The 23,168-nt window shown below is 41.0% G+C and overlaps 1 protein-coding gene across 1 annotated transcript; it reads left to right on the top strand.

The window, feature by feature from the left end:
* Positions 1 to 10,239: 10,239 nt before the first annotated feature.
* LOC121987804 (probable glycerol-3-phosphate acyltransferase 3) lies at positions 10,240 to 12,183 on the top strand. Its single transcript, XM_042541529.1, has 3 exons — positions 10,240 to 10,965; positions 11,094 to 11,545; positions 11,664 to 12,183. Exons 1-3 carry the CDS (start codon positions 10,258 to 10,260, stop codon positions 12,091 to 12,093), a joined length of 1,590 nt encoding a protein of 529 aa, XP_042397463.1. The 5' UTR covers positions 10,240 to 10,257; the 3' UTR covers positions 12,094 to 12,183.
* The last annotated feature ends 10,985 nt before the right edge of the window (positions 12,184 to 23,168 follow it).

The raw sequence follows: 23,168 nt of genomic DNA, 5'->3' as shown, positions 1-23,168 counted from the left end.
TCTAATTCGCTCCCTCCATGATGTGAGCTACTTGGCTCACTTGACTCCTCTTCATGGCTTGAAGTGGAGCTCTCCTCATGAAACTTGGCCAAGTTATTCCACAACTCCTTGGCGTTGTTGTAACCACCTATTCTACACAAAATGTCATTAGGTAAAGAAAATTCAATGATTTTTGTTACCTCATCATTGATGGTTGATTGGTGGATTTGCTCCTTGGTCCACTCCTTCTTCTCTAGGGTTTCTCCTTTCTTGTCCATCGGAGACTTGAAACCTAATTGAACACAACTCCAATTTTTAAGGTTAGTCATAAGAAAATACCTCATTCTTACCTTCCAATACGCGAAGTCGCAGCACTCGTAGAATAGTGGAAACGTGATGTCTTCTCCGAGTCGATCCATTCTCTAGCTTGTGCTCCCCCGGGTGTTAATCCGACGAAGAGCAACCTTGCTCTGATACCACTTGTTGGGATCCTTCGTACGGAGGCTAGAGAGGGGGTGTGAATAGCCGACCCCAAATCGTCGTTTCTTTCTACAAAACGTGTTAGCGCAGCGGAAAATAAACACAGAAACGAAAGGGAAAGAAGACAAACCTCAAACAAACCGATGTAACGAGGTTCGGAGATAAACTCCTACTCCTCGGCGTGTCCGTAAGGTGGACGAAGCCTATCAATCCGTCGGTGAATGAGTCCCCGGAGAACCGGCTAATAAATGCTCCTTGTGGGTGGAGAAACCTCGTCACAATACTTGTAACAACAAGAAAGGAGTACAAGGAAAGCAAGAAGCAATTACAAACAACAATATGAATGCAACACTCGCTTGCCTTCTCTGTCGACCGGAGGCGATGAAGCAGCAACTTCACAACCCAACTGCAGCAGCTGATCGACGACTGGAAGCTCACGCGAAGCTTCGGAAGTGAGCTCAACAAAGCTCAGAACCTCAGAGCACAGAAGTAGAAGCTTCAATCCAAGGAAGAAGAAGAAGAAGGAATGTAGAAGCTCTCAGCCTCCTTTTATACCTGCGGAGAAAGAAGCACAGAAGAAATCTAGCCGTTGCGTCGCAACGGCTAGTGCCCTGATCGGTGTGTGGACCGATCAGGCAACCTACTGATCGGTCCACAGACCAATCAGGGAACTTCCTGATCGGTCTGGGGACCGATCAAGCTTTGTGCTGATCGGTCCCCAGACCGATCAGCCCCTCTTGCGCCTCGTTCCTATTCGGCTTCTGATCGGTCATCAGACCGATCAGTTATCACACAGTATGCTACTGATGTGTTACTGATCGGTCACCAGACCGATCAGAATATTCGCGGTATCACTGGATCGATCACCAGATCGATCCAGCTCATGGTTTTCGCCCAAACCAAGTCCAAACCAACATCCGGTTAATCTTGACCTGTTGGTACATTGCGCCTAGCATCCAGTCACTCCCTTGACCTGCTAGGACTCCCCGCTAAGTGTCCGGTCACTCCTATGACCTACTTGGACTTCCCATCACCAGATGTCCGATCACCCTTGATCCATCTGGATTTTCCCTTGCCCGGCTTCACTCACCAGGACTTTCACCTAGCTTCACTCACTAGGGTTTTCACCTGACTTCACTCACCAGGATTTCCAATCTGCCTGGCTTCACTCACCAGGACTTCCCAACTGCCTGGCTTCACTCACCAGGACTTTTCCAACTGCCTGGCTTCACTCACCAGGACTTTCTAACTGCCTGGCTTCACTCACCAGGACTTTCACTTTCACCTAGCTTCACTCGCTAGGATTTTCACCTGGCTTCACTCACCAGGACTTTCCACATCCGGTCCAGAGAATGAGCTACCGAGACCTCTCTGACCACAGTCCGGAGAACGAGCTACCGAGCCCTCTCCGTCTTTCCATGTGCCAAGCTTCCATACTTGGACTTCTCCGTGCCAAGTCTCCATACTTGGACTTTCTCCCGTGCCAAGCTCCCTACTTGGACTTTTCCGAGTCAGGTCAACTCACCTCGGGTCAACCAGGTCAACCTTGACCACGAGTTGTACCCACAATCTCCCAAGCTTGTATCCTTGTCAAACATCAAGATACAACTTTTCCGTTCACGTCAAATATCGTCAAACATAACTCGTCAAACATCAAAACATAACTCGAGTGAAGTCAACTCCAGTCTGGTCAACCAGGTCAACTTTGACCTAAGGTTGCACCAACATAGATGACTAGCAAAGATAAGTCCTAACCAAAGGATAGGCAGGTGAGAAATCTACTGAGTGGCTAGTCCTAACTGGAGGTTAAGTAAAGTGGAAGTCCTGGTGAGTGAAGCCAGACCCTAGTGAGTGAAGCTAGGCAGTGAAAGTCTTGATGAGTGAAGTCGGGCCCTAGTAAATAAAACTAGGTGGTGGTGGAAGTTTTGATAAGTGAAGCCAGACCCTAGTGAGTGAAGCTAGGTGGTGGAAGTCCTGGTGAGTGAAGCCGAATCCTAGTAAGTGAAGCTAGTTGGTGGAAGTCTCGGTGAGTGAAGGCAGACAATGGAAGTCCTAGTGAGTGAAGTTGGGCAGCTCGCAGTCGATCGGACCAGCAAATCTTGAAATCTGTTAACATTGTCTTACTTTACTGTTTTATATATTATGCTAACTCAATGCTGCAGGGAAGTCCAGTTAGGTCAACGGGTCCATCAAATAGTTGGCATGAAGTCCAGACAGGTCGACGGGCTGACCGGATGTCTGGCAAGACGGTAAGTTAAGGTAAGTCACTGGAGGGGAGTGAATTGGTGAGGACACGTTCTCCATTTGAGAGAACAGTAGGCGTCAATCCAACTTAGATCCATTTTGAAAATCTAAGTTGAGATCTTAATTAGATTCTGGTTTCAAGGAGACAGAATCTAATTACTACTCTAATTTTATATTTGTGCTAACGTTTGTTTTGCAGGGTAGTATAATGTTTATTGCCTCAGACTCATCTATTTCTTGCAAGAAAAATCTTTACTGGAAAAAGTGGTCCGGGCGCTCGGAAGGGATCCGAACACGCTAGGAACTAGTCCAGGCGCTCGGAATGCAAAAGTCTATCTCGTCACAAACGTGGAACGCACTGATTAGCTGGGTCGACGTCACAGTCCAGGCGCTCGGAAGGGGTTCGGACGCCCAGAGCTACCTATATAAGAAGCCTTCTGCCAGAGCATAAAACATAACTTCTTCTATGATTGCTCTCTTGCGTGCTGCTCCAAAGACGCTCCTGCGACACTGCGAAGCTCCTCCGATAACCTATGACTCAGTTTCATTTTCCTTATTATCGGTATTTTTTATAGCTCTTGTACTAAATTGTGTAATACTTTTTGTGAATTATTAGTGATTGCCCAATAAAAGAACTCTCATGTGCTGGCCTTGGAGTAGGAGTTGACGAAGGCTCCGAACCAAGTAAAATTGATTTGTTAGCGTTGCTTCAATTTTTCTCTTCTGCTGCGTACTCAATTTAATTTACGATTTTTGATGATCACTATTCACCCCCCCCCCTCTAGAGAACTTTACAATCCAACAATCTGTGTCTTGGTCAATCTCAACTTCAAGTTCTGGTTTGGTTCTGAGCTTTTCTTTTGATGTTCTTGCAATAAAAGCAACACATTTGTCGAGTTTGGCATTAGTCTGTTCGTGCAACTCTAATTTACAAAAAAGTTTATCTAATTTTAATTTGGATAAATTCCTTGAGATCTTATAAGCATCTACGATGGATGCCCATAATGCATTTCGAGGAAATGCATTTAAAGTGTACCTTATAAGATCTCAGTTCTCCATTTGGTGGCCGATTGTGTGAAATCCATTAAGGATGTCTTTTATCCTTGCATGTAGCTGACTGGCAGTCTTGCCTTCTTGCATTTTTATATTAAATAATTTATTTAAAAATAAATCCCTTTTCATTCCCTTTGCGTCGTTGGTTCTCTTGTGTAATTTATATGAGTTTGTCCCATAGCTCTTTGGTATTTTTGTGTGGGTCGACGCGGTTCAGTTCCTCCTTTGTTAACTCGCACTAGATTATGTTAAGGGCCTTGAAGTTTATCTGGGCCTTCTTCTTCATTTTTATATTAAATAATTTATTTAAAAATAAATCCCTTTTCATTACCTTTGCGTCGTTGGTTCCCTCGTGTAGTTTATATGAGTTTGTCCCATAGCTCTTTGGTATTTTTGTGTGGGCTGACGCGGTTCAGTTCCTCCTTTGTTAACTCGCACTGATTGTGTTGAGGGCCTTGAAGTTGATCTAGGCCTTCTTCTTCATTTCTGGATTCCAATTTTTTGAGTCTATTAGAATTCTGATGTTATGGTCGACCGACACCTTGTATCCTTTGGTGACGCTGAACCATTGGTTGTAATCGGTCTTTAAATACACTTCCATCCGCCTCTTTTAGTAGGGGAAGTCGTCTCCATTGAAGAGAGGAGGACGAGTAGTACTGTATCCCTCAAGTTGAGTCATTTAGCACTTAAGATAGAAAAACTAAAGAAAGGTACCAAGATTTGGTCTTGGATTAGTAGAGTATGAGGAGAAGTAAAAAAGAAATTTTGAAGAACTCGAGTGGTGTTGCACCAACTTCGAGTTAAAAACTGAACAAGAAATCGTTATTTGAAAGGGTAAGTTGTACTAATTCAAATAGAATACGAGAAAAAAAAATAGTTTCCCTCGGCTTGATTGGTGGTTGCACCAATTCAGAGTAGAACCTGCTTTGATACCACTTGTTGGATCAATACGCACGTGAGAGGGGGGGGGTGAATCACATGATTTTCAAAAACTTATTTTATTATTTAAATAAAAAACACGAGTACATGTAACGGGAAAACAGAGGAATCAAACGACAAGTAAGAAAACCAAAACAGACACGGCCGATTTACTTGGTTTAGAGCCTTCGACGACTCCTACTCCAAGACCCAGGTCTCGCGGACCTATCGATGGACAATCCACTAAAATACCTTTTCTGGTACCTCCGGAAAAGGGAATCAAGTACACAGCAAGAAGGAACAAGTGCAACACCCTGCACTTGTCCTTTTGCAAGTAGTAAAATATACAAATTACAAATTGTTACCCAACTCCTTGGAAGATTGTTAGCTTATGCTCAATGCCAGTTGACTCCTTAGCAGCAGTCAAGCGCAGCAGTGTCATAACAATGTCATAGCAGGAAGCTGGAGCAGTCGGGACCTCAAATGAATGCACAGAAGCTTGTGTAGATGCTGTTGTGAGAAGCTTCGTTGAGACTGGCTTATAAAGGCCATGGAAGGTGCCTTCCATATGTGTTAAAGACACTTCCAATAGGTCAAATCTAATCCCACAGTCTGTTGAAGCTTATTGCTGAATCTGTCAACTTTTATCCTCTAGAAAGCATCTTCAAGCCATTGAATGTGCCTTCCATAAACAGTGTAAAGACGTCTTCCAATGCTTGAAGGAGCCTTTGAGTATTGTTCGTTGGTTGTTAGCCTTTTTGCATGTCACGAGGCGCTCCAAATTAATTAAAATTGAAACTCATTAAAATTAAGATAAATATTGTAGTAACGAGTCCCAAGTCGTATTTTTCCAAGGATTAACTAGTAAAAGTATGCATATCCTAGAATTGATTCAAATTGAGTTATTACATCAACAAGGTCAACCTAGCACTTCCATTTAACTTACAATTCAAATTGAATTCATCTAATATGATCAAGTGCTGATCCAAGAAAGGTTGGTCTCCTCAAAACATGATCATCTTATTTCAGCAAATTAGCATCAATTAAATTTGAATTCTAATGCACCATTAAATCAAACAATTTAATTTCCTTATTGTCTATTCTCAATCACAGTTAACAATTAAACTCAGAAGTTCATTCTCAATAACAAAGAATAGAGGTAAACAATCCAAACATCAGATTAAGCATCCAACACTAGACAAGATCATAGCCACAAAGATTGATTGTCTTAAGCACCAAATTGCTAACAAAATAACCAAACTAATCTTCTAGCAGTAAACAGAATTTCAAATTCAAACTGAACAAAAATTGCAAACCATCAAATAGCTACACAAGATCTGGGTTGTACTAAATCAAATAAAAATGAAATTGCAAGTAAAAATATTAAGAACAGATTTGCAGAAGTACATTCAAGCAGAGACTGAAGTAAGAATTGCTAAACAAAGAATAACGAGCAATCTATATATCAGATCTTCAGATCTGAGCAAGATGATGAACAAATCAAAGATAAAGATCAAGTAAACTAAACCCTAACATTCCACAACCCAAATCCCGAACTCAAACTTCTCCACTCTGCTGTAAACAAAGGTGCTCTTGGAAACCTCCTATCAAACACCCAACTACAATCAACCAAGCTTCCAACTATCACCAGAAGGCACTCACAGCTCTTAGAAACCTCTATTCAAGCTCCATCCAACTGGAAACCTCATCGGCCGAAGAAACAGAGCAAGAATTCTGTGGATTACAAAACTAAGTCGGCTGATCAGATCTACTTAGCTTCGCTGCGGAATGGAGATCAGAACAGAATCAGAAGCTCTCAGGAGACCTCCCTCGAAGCTCTGGTGGATGCGAAATTCGTTGATCGGGAAACCTCCCCTCAGGAACATGGCGGTGGAACAGAATTCAAGTCGCCATCTGGAGACCTCCTTCAAGCTCTCTGATCACCGGAAGATGAACACCGGCAGCTGGAAATCATCGTCGTTGAAGAAGAAGAAGAACCGGATCTGATTTGAGGAATGGAGGCTGCGGCATCGTGGAGAAGAAGAAGAAGAACACTGTAGCAAAATCGCGAGATCGCCGAGCCCAACTTCACTATAGCTTCTCGCGGGTTTAAATACTCCTCAAAATTGATCGGACGGTCCAGATTGCTCGGGGCTTGATCAACGGCTGGATGAACTCAGATCTGGATCAAAACTTCTGGATCTTCATCAATGGCTCAGATCTGCTCCTCATTAGGTCGGATGGACCAAATTCTTGTCGGATGACTCAGATCTCTCCAATCTTCAATGGACGGTCCAAAGCTTGATCGCCTCATTTAGCCCTAGATTTGAACCTAAATGTGGTCTGATCTGATCAGGTCCGTGACCCTTTTGATGCCTACAAAATCATAATCAAATATTAGCATCAAATACCATGAAAATAAGCTAATTTGCAATTAAGTCCAAAATCAAATGCAATTACAAAATGTAATGTATATGTGAGTTTAAGTTATGAATAGACTATAAAAAATATACATTATGAATCAAAATAATATAACTAAATCATGGTTATCATTCGTCCAAAAGCTTTTTGCTCATTTTGCCCTACAAGTTGTGTTAGTCCAAAACTAAAACATCTAACCTGCAAAATAAAGTTAACACAGTAAAAATAAGAAATAGTAATTAGCTCTTGTCCTCTCTGGATCAGGAACTAGTTAAAGTCTCAGATTAAGGATTCAAATGGGACCTAACCTGGACCGATGCCTACTATCCCTTAATCAGCACGCGTCCTCACTTAGTCACTCTCCTCCAGTGACTTACCTCTGCTTACCAACTTACAGTCTGTTGATTCTCCTCTTGGCCCACCAAGTCTTCATGTCAGCTGTCTGGTTCGCAGACCCAATTGGACTTCTGCCGGTTATCGGGTCCCGCGGACCCATTGGTTTTTGTGCTAGATATCTGGTCGATCCATTGACCTAGCTGGACTTCGCACCAGCTATCTAGTCCTGCGGACCTAGTTGGATTTCAGCCTAGTGTCCAGTCCTTCGGACTTGTCAATTCCTGCATACTTGGTAAAGTAATTAGATCACAAAACACCTAATTTAACTCTCTTGTCATTCATCAAAACCTGAGTTAGATCGTTAGTGCAATATGTACCAACACTATCTTGCATTTGAAAGTACATATTTGTTAGAACTATACATTTCACCTAGCTTTATACTGAAATTAACTGTCGATGGTCTACCACATGAAACAACTATACTAAAACCAACACATGATGTAGCCAAGGTGGAATCAGTCATCCCAGCGGCCCTCCATGGTCATATCTGAGAAAGTAAATTAGAAAGTTATAGTTGGTCAATGTGGAAATAACATTTTTCTTGATTTTGTCAAGATTTGATCCATTAGCCATTAGAAACCAACACTGTTTTATCACACGAAAGGATGGTTAATTTATTATTATTATTATTTATCTAGTAGGTATCTAATTCTTCGGACGATTAATTTTTGGAATGATCGGCTTGGTCCTACGGAAATTGCCAACTGACTATCAGAATAAATTTGGAAATTCTCGCAATGGGCGGTTCAACAAACCAACATCCTAAATTTGTCATCCCATTAGAAACTCCTGACCACCCTGACTCCATGTGGTCCCCGACTTCATACGGTCTCCGCATCCATGCAGTATCCAACTCCAAACCGCCCCTGAATCCCAATTTTCCAAATCCAGACTGGTATACCTGGCTTTTGATAGACAAAGTGTTGAAGCATTGCTCACTGCAAAAACGGACAACACAATCATTTTTCCCTAAAGAGCATGGAAAACACAACCGTTTAACCTGGAAGAGGCAGACAACATAGTTATTTATTTCAGAGAACATGGATAATGTAAGCGTGAATCTCAAAATACATGGATAACATGATAGCACAGTTACAACTCTATAAAAGATCGCCTACCCTTTGGGTGCCAAGGTAATTTTTGGAACCTAAGCATATCTACTCTTCTCCGCTACTGTAGATTGATTTAACCGTCGAAGTGATTGAGCCGGAACAGCTTTGATCGTCATTCTAATCCTCTCCTTCTACTTCTTCTTTCTAGACTCTGCGAATATCTCCATAAATTCCTATTGCCCTAGGTGATTGACTATTTAGTTAACATCAATGCCAACTTATTGATGATTCGTTCGTCAGTGATCTCAAATAAGATTAGTAACTGAGAATTAAATCGTGAATAATTGACAAACTGCACGCCGCATAAATATTTTATAAATATTTCCTAGGAACATGAATACTTCATATGCCATCGTTAATTATTATTATTTTTTAATCATTAATCTTCCGCGGGAAGAGTGAGGCGCGAAGTCGTTTGCCTACGTACTCATAATCTGAGACCACAAAAATAATAATGGGAGTTGGAGCATCCACATCGCCCCACAACACAAATGACAGCTTAGCACTCATGCAGTGGGAGAATCTTGCTCGTGGGCTCCGGTGGTTGAGTAGTTAGCAATTAGCATGATCTGTTTGTTTGGTCTTAAGGACGACAAATATCTTTTGCCAGATTTGAGGGTTTTGTCCTCATTTTCATGAGGAACGAATCACTGTCGGTCATACAAATATTGATCCGGTTTGCAAATGGAGTTGGTGAACGGGACACGGTGGTTCTGATATCCAATGTAGATTCTTCGATGATTCTGTTTTTTATAGTGTCATTGATCATACACGAATTTGAAAGTGTTTTAAAAAAGTGACCCACTATAAAGATATTTTAATATTTTTTTTTAAAATAGATCCATAATTTCTATGTCGGTCAAAGAGGAAGCTTTGCATATACAGTTTACATATAGAATATTCTCTGTACTCCGTGACACAATGCTAAAAAAATAATATTAAATCGTTGGATTGATGAACCCATGATATATTTAGATGATAATCTGACCGAGCCCTTTGAGTGTTATGACCGACTATCACTCGGAGGTATTGCCCGCTCAAATGAGAGAATTACAAGTGGAGACTCAGCCTTCGCTTGACATCTTCGTTGAGTGAAAGCATAAATAAACTGAGTGCCCAACTTAGTTTGATCGGACGTATGATCTGATTGATTAGATTATTATATCGAACTGATTCATTGTACTATTTCTGAATCAGAAATAAGGTTGGCTCAACGGAATACTGACTTAGCTCAAAGCTTCATGAACATTGTATGGATGAGTGTCCGACCGAATCCTAATGCGATCGATTTGACGGCCAGATCGGTCTATCATCTATGCTGACTTTAAAGGTTAATCTTTCTTTCTCTTGGACCATCTTATCATCTAATACTCTTAATTTTTTGGTCCAACTAAGAGGCCCAACTCAATGCCCACATCAAATATAATCCACGATTACACTGAATATATATTATATAATTATCTCAGGGTAAGCTATCGAGCTCGCTTTGAAACTTCGATTCACCAAACTTCTGTAAATTGTAGTATATTAAACTGGGTAGGTAGCTGATGTGGCCGGAGATCATACTCACTGCTATTTGGCACGTGAATGGTCGACTATAAATGATAGTGCACCACCATCATCTTCCTCCGCACGAGAAAATCCATAGGTAACGATGGCTTTCTTCGAGTCCTTCCTCGAGCTCTTCAGCTCTCATCGCTGCCGTCGCGAAAACCCTCACCGAGGAGATCGCCGCCAGTCAAAACCACCGCAGGCGATAGGCTATAACCGTCACGCCGCCTTAAGCCACCTCGAGGGCAAAACACTGGTGGTGGACGTGGAGGGCGCCCTGCTGCGGTCTTCCTCCACCTTTCCTTACTTCATGCTCGTCGCCGTGGAATCCGGTAGTCTCCTCCGCGGTCTCCTCCTCCTGCTGCTCCACCCTCTGGTCCACTTCCTCCGCCGCGACGCCGCCCTCCGAGTCATGGTCCTGCTCTGCTTCGCCGGAATCCGGGAAGCGGAGTTCCGGGCGGGGAGGGCGGTGCTGCCCAAGCGCCTGTTGGCCGACGTGGGGAAAGAGGTCTGGGAGGCGGCGAGGAGGGCGAGGAGGAAGGTGTGTGTGAGTGCCATGCCGAGGGCGATGGTGGAAGCGACGGCGAAGGAGTACTTGGGGGCGGACGTCGTGGTGGGGAGGGAGTTGAGTGTGTTTCGCGGATATTATACCGGTCTGATGCAAGAGGAGGCGGACGACCACCGGAGCTTAGACGAAATACTCACCGGCGCCAGCGCCGGCGCCGGAGAAGAGTTAGACGAAGGCAATGTCGTTGGATTTAGGAGTCACAACAAGTACTCTCCTCCGCACCGATTCTTCTCTTACTGCAAGGTGAGTTATGTATTTGCTAAATTAATATGAATTTCCCAAAAATACTAACCAAAACAAAAAGAAATACAAGTAAAATTAAAGAATTGGAGAATCAAACTTTAGCTAATGAACAGCTCTGTTCACTACAGGAAATTCTCATAGTCACTGAAGCAGAGAAGAAGCATTGGCAAGCCTTGCCCAGAGAAGACTACCCAAAGCCTTTGATATTCCACGACGGCAGGCTGGCCTTCCAACCCACCCCTTTAGCCACCTTGGCGATGCTCCTCTGGCTCCCTTTTGCCATCTTCCTCACCGTCTTCAGGATTTTCGCCTTTGTAACTCTGCCTCCTGAGCTCGCTCTCCTCATCGGAGCTTCTTCCGGCATGTTCATCAGAGTCATCAGGTCTCCCCAAGAAAGTGGAGTCGTCGTCAAGGACGATGATAAAGCCCATGGAAAGCTCTATGTATGCAACCATCGAACCCTCCTTGATCCCTGCTACATCTCGTCCGTGTTGCTGAACAATATGGTCGTGGCCACCGTGTACAGTGTAAGCCGGGTGTCGGAGGTTCTATCACCGATCAAAACGATCAAACTCACCAGGTATGATTTTTCACTAAAGCCCCTGTTCGCGCTAGTTTTATTAATCTCATCTACATTGCTTAATTCCTGTAATGAATGGGATTGTAATTGTCTTCTTCAACTTTCGGCCACGCCACAGGGAAAAGGAGAGGGACCGCGAGGAGATGGCGAGGTTGCTCCGGCGAGGAGAAGACCTGGTGGTGTGCCCCGAAGGGACCACTTGCCGGGAGCCATACATGCTGAGGTTCAGCCCTCTGTTCGTGGAGCTGGCCGATGAGGTGTTTCCGGTGGCACTGACGGTGGGCGGCCGCATGTTCTACGGCACGACGGCCGCCGGGGCCAAATGGCTGGATTCCTTCTATTTCCTAATGAACCCTCGGCCAGAGTACAGAGTGGAGTTCCTGCCCAAGATGTCACTCTCGCTCGCCGGCGAGGACAGGTGCAAAGTCGCCAATCGCGTGCAGCGGGAGATCGCAGCGGCGCTGGGCTACCAGTGCACCATGCTGACGAGGAGGGACAAGTACATGCTGCTCGCGGGGAACGAAGGGTCTGTCAAGTCCAGCAAATAAATTAAGGGGGTAAAAATTGAAAAGGGACCCCACATATTTTTTTAAAAAAGTATTTTTTTTTTAATATCGAAAATGTTCATATGGCTAAACTAAATTAAAATTTTAGTTTAATTTAGTAGAAATATTATACGTAGATAAAAATACTATTTTTTAAAAATAACTTAATTAACATTATTTTCAAAATATTAAAATTATCATAAAAAATCAAAATCATTTAAAATAATGGTTACCATATAGAGATAGTATAACTACTTACTCAAGTAACAACTATAAATTTGGCAGCCTTCCATTGTACGGTGTGATGATAGGATATAAGATAGATTTCTATGTAATAAGAATTTAATTTCTATGTAAGATATTTCATATTTTTATGATAGTTTGAATCATATGTGATATTAGATTAGGGTCTACATATGCTTTTCAAATTAATCTTGATGGTCGATAGAAAATTTTTATTGTACCAAGTTGATTATGTTTAATATTAGTCTATTTGAAGAATTGGATATCTAGATAATGACAGAGCTGGAAAATGTATAACTCTCAGACTAGTCAGAAAAAAACCTCTAGCTTATATCAGTCATCCTCCGGGCTACTTTCTTATTTTTCTACCCAGACTATCTTCCTTTCTTTCTAAAATGTTTTTTCTTTTTCCCTTGAAAAATTCAACAGCTCCAAATCATTGTCAACGTCGGCTCTCGGGCTACAGCCCGAATAGGCCATAAGGTGGCTTCGCCCTTGTATCTAGATTATCAAAGATATAAACCAGTGCCACCTTGCTCTCTATCAAAAAAAAAAAAAAAAGAGAGAGTTGTTGCGTGCAAATAAAAAAATGATTAAAAAAATAAATTTTGGCCACGTCAAATCACCACTTCAGATGTCAACTATGGTCGTTCACATAATGATGCACAAGCTAGCATATAGATATAGATATAAATATACATATACATATAGATATTGAAAGACTTGAAATACATCATATATGAATTAGAGGATGTATCGATAACAGGATTTAGCTTCTATCAATCTCTAAAGCTCAGTATAAATCGAAACAATAGCACATGAATGGATGATCTGAATCCATCGCAAAAGGCTAATGCTTCTTACTTGTCGCCGGAATTCCTGCTATTGTGGAAAAGTCTTCTACAGGAGTGGGCGGCGGCAATCCTTAGCTTTCTCTTGATGAGGAAGATAAGATGTTAAAGAGACTCTTAGAATATGCCCTAATTCATGAGTCTCATCCTTTTTATACCAAGTCCATCCTATAGGGACTATCCTCCTTAAAGCCCATCCATCATTAACAGCCCAACAATGTTAATGAACCAGATTTTAGATCTATACATTGAATCCACATCCATTTAATCTAAACCCTCCTTATATGCAATGAAGCATTAGATCACTTAATCGGGTTTAGTCACTTTAATGATAATTAGTTGTGTGTGTTAATCAAGTGTGAGCCCAACCTTATGGAGATTAAGTCTACCCATGTGGACTCAATTGGATCTAGTCCACTCATGTGAACTTAATCCTACAATCTTCTACTTGGGTTATACTTGATTCCTGATACACCACACAACCCCTAAGTTGAGCTCAACATGTCAAACTTTATAGGTTAAATACCCCTTTAAATAATCTCGTCCATTAAATCAATTAGTACAGAACTAAAGAAGTCATAGCTACTATAACTATAACAAGACTCAACAGTAATCGCACTACTAATATCATTAATGGCATAGATCAAATGTGGATGTGTAGTACAAGAATGGTACAAAATGTGATCTACAAGTGCTCATTCTCAATAAGTCCTCTTTATGAACTTTATGTTAAATTGTAGTGGTAAATCATGATTCAACTTTATGACTCCAAATAGAATCCACATCATATTTACAACAACCAATTGCAAAATCGGAATAGTAAATATGATATCCATATATCATAGAAAAACTACAGTATATACAATGGACTAAAGAATATGTATTTATGAACATAGAGCATCACACAAAATACAGATTCCTACATAATGGATACCTCATCAAAAGGAAGAATCCACATATTCAGCACATACTGATGAAACACCTTAGGTGGCAAACTCTTGGTGAGTAGATCCGCTAACATGAAATTTGTCCTTATATGCTCTATCATTATTTGACCACTCTGAACTTTTTCTTTAACCGCCAAAAACTTTATGTCAATGTGTTTAGATTTCGACGAACTGTGGTTGTTCTTGGAATACAATTCTGCAGCTTTATTATCACAGTTGATCATCAATGGCCTGTCGATGTATCTGTAATCCTATGATAAGATTTCGCATCCATATCCCATGGTTGGAAGCTTCATAGCAGGCTATAAACTCTGCCTCCATAATGGAAGTGCTATTAGCATTTATTTGACGCTTTCCCATGATATAGTCCCTTCCGCCAACATGAAGATATAACCTCAAGTGGACCTCCTGCTATCCAAGCATCCAACAAAATCAGAGTCTGAATATCCAATGATCTCCAGATGACTCGATCTCCTATAAGTGAGCATGTAATCCTTCATTCTTTGCAGATACTGCATAACCCTCTTTATGACTTTCTAATGCGTTGGTCCAGGGTTACTCAAATATCTGCCCAACATCCCTATAATGTACGCAAGATCCGGACGCGTACATTCCTGAGCATACATCAAACTCCCTACTGCTGATGCATAGGGAAATTGCTACATTTCCTTGATCTCAAGTTCATGACGTGGATATTGTTGCAAGCTAAGTTTATCACCCTTTGCCATCAGAGTGTCGTCGGGAGCACAATTTTGCATGTCATACTGAATGAGCACCTTTTCTATATAGGCATTTTGTGATAGTCCAAGTGTGTACCAGAACGATCATGAACAATTTGTATGTCTAAGACAAAAGATGCTTCACCAAGATCCTTCATTTCAAATTCATCGGATATAAATGACTTGGTTTCTAGCAGCAGACTCATATCATTGCTTACAAGCAATATATCATCCACGTAAAGAACAAGTATAATGAACTTGCTCCCATTGAACTTAATGTACAAACATTGATCAATTGGATTCTCCTTGAAACCATATGAAGAAATCAGTTGATCAAACTTCCGGTACCATTGACGAGATGCCTGCTTTAAACCATAAATGGGCTTCCTTAGTTTACATACTAAGTGCTTTGAGTCATCTGACTCAAAGTTCTCTGGTCGCACCATGTATATAGTTTCTTCAATATTTCCATTGAGAAACGTAGTTTTAACATCCATTTGGTGTAGCTCTAGGTTATAATGAGCTACAAGTGTCATGATTACCCTAAGGGAGTCTTTTGTCGAAACTGGCGAAAAAATCTTCTTGTAATCAATGTTCTCCTTTTGAGTGAATCCCTTGGTGACTAGGCGTGCCTTATACTTTTCAACATTACCATGTGAATTCCATTTGGTTTTAAATATCCATTTACAGCCAACGGATTTCACACCTTCAGGCAATTCTATAAGTTCCCAAACGTCGTTATACGCCATAGAGTTCATCTCTTCCTTCATGGCATTGATCCATTTTTTCAGATGAAGGCATTGTTTGACTTCTTGGAATGATATGGGATCATCTTCCAACCAAATATCAAACTCATGCTCTTGGAGTAAACATAATCACGAGACATTGTGGATCTCCTCTCTCTAATGAATCTTCTTAGTGGCACTTGATCTTGAGGTGGTTGGGAGTCATTCTCAATCATAAGAGTGAATACTTCTATTTGAGATGATGTACCTTCCAAATGAATTGGAGGTGACATGGAAATATCATGGTTAACTACCCCTTCTGATTGTGCAGCTTCAACTATATATGGAACGGTAACCATTTCACTATTAGTTACATCAATAGTTTCCATATTAGGATCATTAACATTCTCCTCAAATGATATATCCCTAGCTTTATCACTCCCACCATCCTCAATAAATTTGGCATTACCCGTCTCGAAAAAGGATCTACTCAAGGGGTTATAGAACTTGAAACCTCTGGAGTTTTCAGAGTATCCTACAAAATGACAACTAACAGTTCTTAAGTCCAATTTCCTTTCGTTAGGCCTATAGGGCCTAGCTTCAACTGGACAACCCCAGACATGTAGATGCCTAAGACTATGTGCTCTATCTGTCCACAACTCGTATGGGGTTTTTGTTACTGCCTTACTAGAAATTCTGTTGAGTAGGTAAACTACAGTCTTGAGTGCTTCACCCCACAAAGACTTTGGTAAAGAAGAAAATGCAATCATACTTCTCACTATGTCCTTGAGGGTTCAGTTTCGTCGCTCTGCTACACGATTTTGCTGAGATCTCCCAGCCATGGTGTATTACGCCACGATACCACACTCAGCAAGGTAATCCGCAAATGGCCTAAGATGTTGTTCACCTGATCCGTCAAACCTACCATAGTATTCACCACCATGGTTTGATCTTACTACATTAATATTCTTACTAAGTTGATTTTCAACTTCGGCTTTGAAGGTTTTGAACATGCTTAGGGATTTCAACTTCTCATGAATAAGGTACAAGTATCCATATCAGAAATAATCATCTATAAAGCTTATAAAGTATTATTGATCATTCCAAGAAATCTTAGGGACTTGTCCACATATATCCGTATGTATAAGTTCTAAGACTCTATTACTCCACCTTGAACCTTTATTACTTTTGTTAGTTGTTTTTCCCTTGATACACTCAATGCAGATTCCAAAATCTGACATATCAAGGGAATTGAGAATTCTTAGTGACATTAACCTTTTTAGGCGTTATTTAGAGATATGTCCTAAACGCCTATGCCACAATATAGATGAATTCTCATTTGTCATACCACGTTTCACACTTATACTATGCATCACAAAATTATCCGTATAAATTTCAGTATCTAATCTATATAGCTTGTAAATCAAGGAACCAATATCGCATAAGATAGAATTTTGAAAAATACTAAATTTTCCATTTCCAAATGAACAAGTGTATCCGGATTTGTCCAAACATGAAATAAAAATTAAGCTCCGCTTAAAAGATGGCACTACAAAAGTATTTTACAAATTCAAAAGTACATTGTTCCTTAAACAAACTCTAAAGACACCTATTGCCTCTACTTTTGCCTTCTTGCCCATTTTCGATATAGATGAATCTTTCGGATCAATTGGCATTCAGCTCGTGAGGCAACTCTGCATAATTACACTTATGTGAATAGTTGCACCAATATCTATCCATCAAGTGTTATTAGGTACAGTAGCTAGGTTGACTGTGTTATTAGGTACAGTAGCTAGGTTGATTGTGTTATTAGGTACAGTAGCTAGGCTGACTTCTGAACTAACAAAGTTGAGAAGTATACCTTTCTTAGCACGCCAGTTGGCGTATCTAGGGCAATCCTTCTTCAGATGGTCTTTCCTTTTACAAAAGAAACAAGTTGGATCTGAATCTTGTTGCTTTTGCACTTTATGCCCTGAAGCTCCAGTCACTACAAGTTGTTTACCCTTACTTTTACCTTTACCATTACCCTTCTTCTTTTTCTTGTTCGAATATTGAGATGAGGATGCATAGTGAGCACTTTGAGATGTATCACCTCTTAATCTCTCCTCTTCCTATACACACATTTAGTGTCTATTTTTTCTTTTGAGTATTATAACTAATCTTAAAAGGAGTGAACTGTGTAGGTAGAGAGATTAAGATGATGTTCATAAGGACACTTTCAGATATATCTAACTTTAGTGCCTTAAGCCTTGTAACCAGGTTAGACATCTCCATGATGTACTCTCTAATATTACCCTTCCCTGTGTACCACATGGACATTAACTTTGTGAGAAGTGTAGTAGTCTCGATATTTTTGTTTGAGGCGAATCGGTTTGCTAATTCCTTAAGGAAGGTTTTAACATCCTCCTTCTCAATTATTGAACCCCTTAGTGATTCTGGTATTGACATTCTCATGATCATCAGACTCATGCAATTAGATCACTCTCACTTGCCAAAGTTCACCTTTTGATCCATAGTCGAATCATCAGTTAAAGGTGCAGGGCGATCATGCCTAAAGGCATAGTCCAGATCCATGTAGCCCAATAAAATCGTAATATGCTCTTTCCATTGTCCAAAGTATGTGCCAGTAAACATGGGAATGTTGTTCAAATTAGCAGACATTGAGAATATTACATAAACAAAAGCAAACAGAACATAGCTCAATTTAACAAATAAGACATGTATCTTGTGCAATAACAAAATGCAACAAATAAAACATGCAATTTTATGGGCATACACAGAGATATCCAGTGTAGCATTATATTAAGTCTTTGGACTAAATTGTAACTTGCTATTGGTACTCTCTAAGTAACTCATGAACACCTTCATCTGCCACATAACTCGTCTTCCTTTGGGCCGACGCATTATGCGCATGATACCTTATTCATGAGCTTCTTTAGTTAACTTATGTTTTCTAGCATCACTCACAATGCCTCTAATCGGCCACATAGCGCCCATTCCTTTGGGCCGACACACTAAAGGCGACGATAACCCCTTGGCGTCGGTCGAGTGATCGGCGTAAACCCGCGACAATCATGGGTGTTGTGTGACATTGACTGGTGGAAGGAACAAAACATAGGCGTCCATACCTTGCCCTTCATTGTTTTTGGCCGATCGGAAATCACATGCTGCACGGCCTGTGCCCTTGCTTCTTGGTGCGGTCGACCTTCAGCTCTTGGCCCCCTTGGCGGTTGGTGGCCGCTCGGCGGTCGTCGTTCGGTCGACACCGCGGGCTCGGATGTCGCCTCCTTCCTTCTGGCTGCCTGAGCCTCCTCCATGTTTATATATTCATTAGCCTTCTTGAGCATATGGTCATAGTCGCAGGCCGGCTTCCTGATGAGCAACCGGAGGAAGTCTCCCTCTACGAGCCCCTAGGTTAAAGCATTCATCATGGTCTTAGATGAGACTAAGGGGATATCCATAGCTATTTGGTTGAAGCGTTGGATGTATACTCGGAGGGTTTCTCTTGGCCCTTGCTTCAAAGAGAACAGACTGACGCACGTCTTTTGGTAGCGCCTGCTGCTTGTAAAATGGTGGAGGAAGGCCGTTTGGAAGTCCTTGAAGCTTTGTATTGATCCGTCTGATAGCCTCCTGAACCATCCCTGGGTCGAGTCGAACAACATTGTAAGAAAGACTCGACACTTCACCCCATCTGTGTATTGGTGAAGTGTATAAGCATTGTCGAACTTTCCCAAATTGTCATTCGGATCGGTCGATCCGTTGTATTCTCCGATTGTCAAGGGAGTGTAGTGCCTCGGCAAAGGGTCTTGAAGTATTGCTTCAGATAACTGGCGGTTGATCCTCTCGGGAGACATGTCGTCTCGGGGCGCCTTGTCTTTCCTTGCGTGACAGGGGTGTAAATGATCTAAGCCGCTCGTGAGCTATTCGAAGCTCGATTCAATAAAAACTCGTTTGAGCTCGTTTAATGAGGCTCGTTAAGATAAACAAACCAAGCTCAAGCTTCACAATATTCGGCTCGTTAGCTCGTGAACATTTTCGTTAAGCTCATAAATCAACTTTTAAATAAAAATAATAATAGTTATGATATTGAATTTATATATTTTACACTTTACTTATGAAAAACATAGATAAATATATTAAATTTATTTATTAGAATAAAATTATAAATTTTAACAAGAATATTATAATTTTTTAAAAATATATAATTTAGTTTTTAATGAATATTTAAATTTATAATTTATATTAAGCTCGTTTAGGCTCGATAAAAGCTCGAATAAGCTCGTGAGTCATAAATATATTCGTTAAATAAAGCTCGAGCTCGGCTCGATTATAAACGAGTCAAACTCAAACATCCAAGAGTTCGACATGGCTCGGCTCGGCTCGATTACACCCCTTGCGTCCCGATCTAGCGCTTCGTCTGAAGAAGATCCCCTCTCCTGGTTTGCTTGCGCAACCCTCTGAGAGTGTTTGGAACAGAGCTCGATGGAATGGAATGAGCGCGGGTGGAGCTTCTCCATATGTGTCGGTCGGCAGTCTATTTTGTCCCCAAATAGAATACTGCTCCAGCCAGTCGTCTTGAGCCGCTCGGCCTCCAGAGGCAGACGTTGCTTGTTGCGCCAGTTGGTCGGCTAGTGCATTTTGCTGCTATTGTTCGACAATCTTTGTCGCTCGCGCTTTTATTAGCCCGTCGAGCTCCTCTTGGGTGAGTGTCACGGTGTGCAGTCGTCTAGGTTCTTCCATTTTCTCGGCTCGGATGCAGCTGTGTTCCCACAGACGGCGTCAAATTTGATCATGTCCGAGAGTTGAGGCAGTGGATGCTGGGAACGTGGCGCTCCCGTTGACATTTAGTGGACTCCTCGTCAATGAAGCCTGCAACCATAACAACGTCAGTGCCGAGCCGGGGAGGGGTTCCCCTGCGATGGCTCTCCGACGCTCAAGTCAAACACTGGTGATGTGGAAGAAACGAGAAAGCAAAATGGCAGAGTAACTGTAGCTACAGTAGTGATTATGAATACCTCCGTCGAAGCTTGGGGGTCTTTATATAGGAATCCCATGGAGCACGTGCGCTTCTCGAGGTGCGCACGCTCCTCAAAGCATACCCTGAAAAGATGTGTCAGAAAAGTGCCTCTGACACCAAACCTTAACGACCCGAGCATATCTCTGACAAGACGGTGGAAGATTCCGTCGTACGATCTTCTGCCCGACTATGCCGCCAAGCATGCCGACTGTCGGCGGCACAAGTTCTCATAAGGATATCCTCTGATCCTCCTTTTGTCAGTTACAGGCCGAGCGGAAGGGCCGCTCGTTCAACCCTCGGCCGCCCGGGCGATCTTGTCCTCGGGTCGAGCAGAATGGTTGCCCGACCAACATCCTGTCAGGGCTCCGCTGTTATGCCGATCATAGGAGCTTATGTCTGAATGTAGTCTGCTTGGTCTTCACTGTTTTGCTGATGTGAGTCCGAGCAAGTTGGTCGTTCGGCGCATACCGTGTCAGTTTGAGCGCCTGAAGCTCGGTTCATGACCGAGTTGTGCTAACGTCTGCCTCATGTAGGCTCGGAGATTCTTTCTTGCGGTCGGGAAAGGGGGTCGCCCGATCGGACGATAATGTCGGGGCGTTGACCAATCTTGACTTTGACCTTCACCCTGTCATTGACCACCCTGTTGACCGGGCCCCTCCTCATCACCGGATCATATTAATATCAGAAAATGCCTATTTCTGAAACACGATTTTCTGCCCTAAAATCGCACCGCCAATCTCGTTCTTCATAGATAATGCGAAAAACTCGATTCAAAGGTTAAATCCTAATATATTCATACTACATTCAACGAATATATATCAATTTCACTCATCCATATGGAATCAAATGCAAAAATTGATATATTTGTGCCAAAACGTTGAAAAATTATCCTTACACCTTAAAAATTGATAACAAGTCATACATCGCTTTGATACCAATTAAAAGACTTAAAATACATCATATATGAACTAGAGGATATATCGATAACAAGATTTAGCTTCTATCAACCTCTAAACTTCAATACAAATTGAAACAATAGCACATGAATGACTGACCTGAATTCATCGCAAAAGGCTAATGCTTCTTACTTATCGTCGGAGTTCTTGCTATTGCGGAAAAGTCTTCTACATGAGTGGGTGGCGGTAATCCTTAGCTTTCTCTTGATGAGGAAAAGAAGAGGTTAAAGCGACTCTTAGAACATGCCCTAATTCATGAGTCTTATCTTTTTTTATATCAAGCTCATCCTATAGGGACTATCCTCCTTAAAATCCATCCATCATTAACAGTCCATCAAAGTTAATGAACCGAGTTTTTGATCTATACATTGAATCCACATCCATTTAATCTAGACCCTCCTTATATGCAATGAAGTATTAGATCACTTAACTAGGTTTAGTCATTTTAATGTCAATTAGTTATGTGTGTGTTAATCAAGTGTGAGTTCAACCTTATGGAGATTAAGTCCATCAATGTGGACTCAATTGGATCTAGTCTATCTATGTGAACTTTTAATTAATTTAAAGTTATTATTAAATTTAAGTAATTTTGATTGAGTTTATAAAAAATAATAAAAAAGTGATGTATATATATAATTTTTATTAAGTTAAATTTATTTTTTTTTAAAAAAAATCTCCTATCCATTCATCTCCCGTCTTTGTATGAATTTTTTTAATCTCTAATAATATATACCTTAATATCATATAACAATATAAAAATCTATCACTTATTCCTCTATAAAAAAAAAAAACTTCCTCCTAACTTTTTTATAGATCCATATTATTAATTATTATTTTTTTATATATTATTAATTATTGATCTCATCCATATTATATTTTAAAATGAAAGAGCATATTTAAAATTTTACCACCATTCTTAAACCTATAAATTTTAAATTTTATCTTAGAATTTTTTTCTTTAATTTTTTTTTATTTCATATAATATATCTTGCAGATGCCCTTACCAATCCCTCACCCAAGATTTAAAAAATAATAATAAAAAAAGAGTTTGTGATTAATGCTCTAGGGTTGAGTGCCTAATTGAACTGCGTTACCATATGGAATCCCCGCGTGGGATGATGATATCGTATTATAATCCTGCCACTCATGCTTCGGTCCACAGACGTCAAGAACGACCCAAACTATTTTTGACTCAGTCAAACCGAAAAAACTCCATGGAAAAAGTGTCGACTTTAACAGTTAGGCTTGAGTACAACTTGAGTCGGGTCAAAATTGAATAGACCCAAGCAATTAGATGGTTAAGTTACTTGAACTAATCAATAAGGTCAGCAACTCAAAGGACGACTTTCGATCAAAAGAGGGAAGGGAGCGAATTAAGACATGACCAGACACCCAAGTTGTCAGGCCAGTTTTTGATTCATGCTCGAGCTTCATCAGACTTTGTTGAGCTACGTATAAACTACGACATTTTATTGAAGAGTACATACAGTTGTTTCCTTCCAAGTTGCAAGTGATCAGAAGGAAGATCATCACACATCACATAAACAGATGGCGACTTCCACTATCCCAGTGTCCTTTACTATTGCTTATTATCGTTATCCACTATCATAATTAATAATG

The sequence above is a fragment of the Zingiber officinale genome, chromosome 5B (assembly GCF_018446385.1).
Source record: "Zingiber officinale cultivar Zhangliang chromosome 5B, Zo_v1.1, whole genome shotgun sequence".
Lineage (NCBI taxonomy): Eukaryota > Viridiplantae > Streptophyta > Magnoliopsida > Zingiberales > Zingiberaceae > Zingiber > Zingiber officinale.
This window is presented reverse-complemented; position numbering and strand designations above follow the sequence as displayed.

What these genes read in the sequence shown, in the direction of transcription:
- LOC121987804 (XM_042541529.1), top strand. Translation starts at nt 10,258, where the DNA reads ATGGCTTTCTTCGAGTCCTTCCTCGAGCTCTTCAGCTCTCATCGCTGC. An exon ending in GATTCTTCTCTTACTGCAAG is followed by an intron (nt 10,966 to 11,093) that starts GTGAGTTATGTA and finishes TGTTCACTACAG; the next exon opens with GAAATTCTCATAGTCACTGA. An exon ending in AAAACGATCAAACTCACCAG is followed by an intron (nt 11,546 to 11,663) that starts GTATGATTTTTC and finishes GCCACGCCACAG; the next exon opens with GGAAAAGGAGAGGGACCGCG.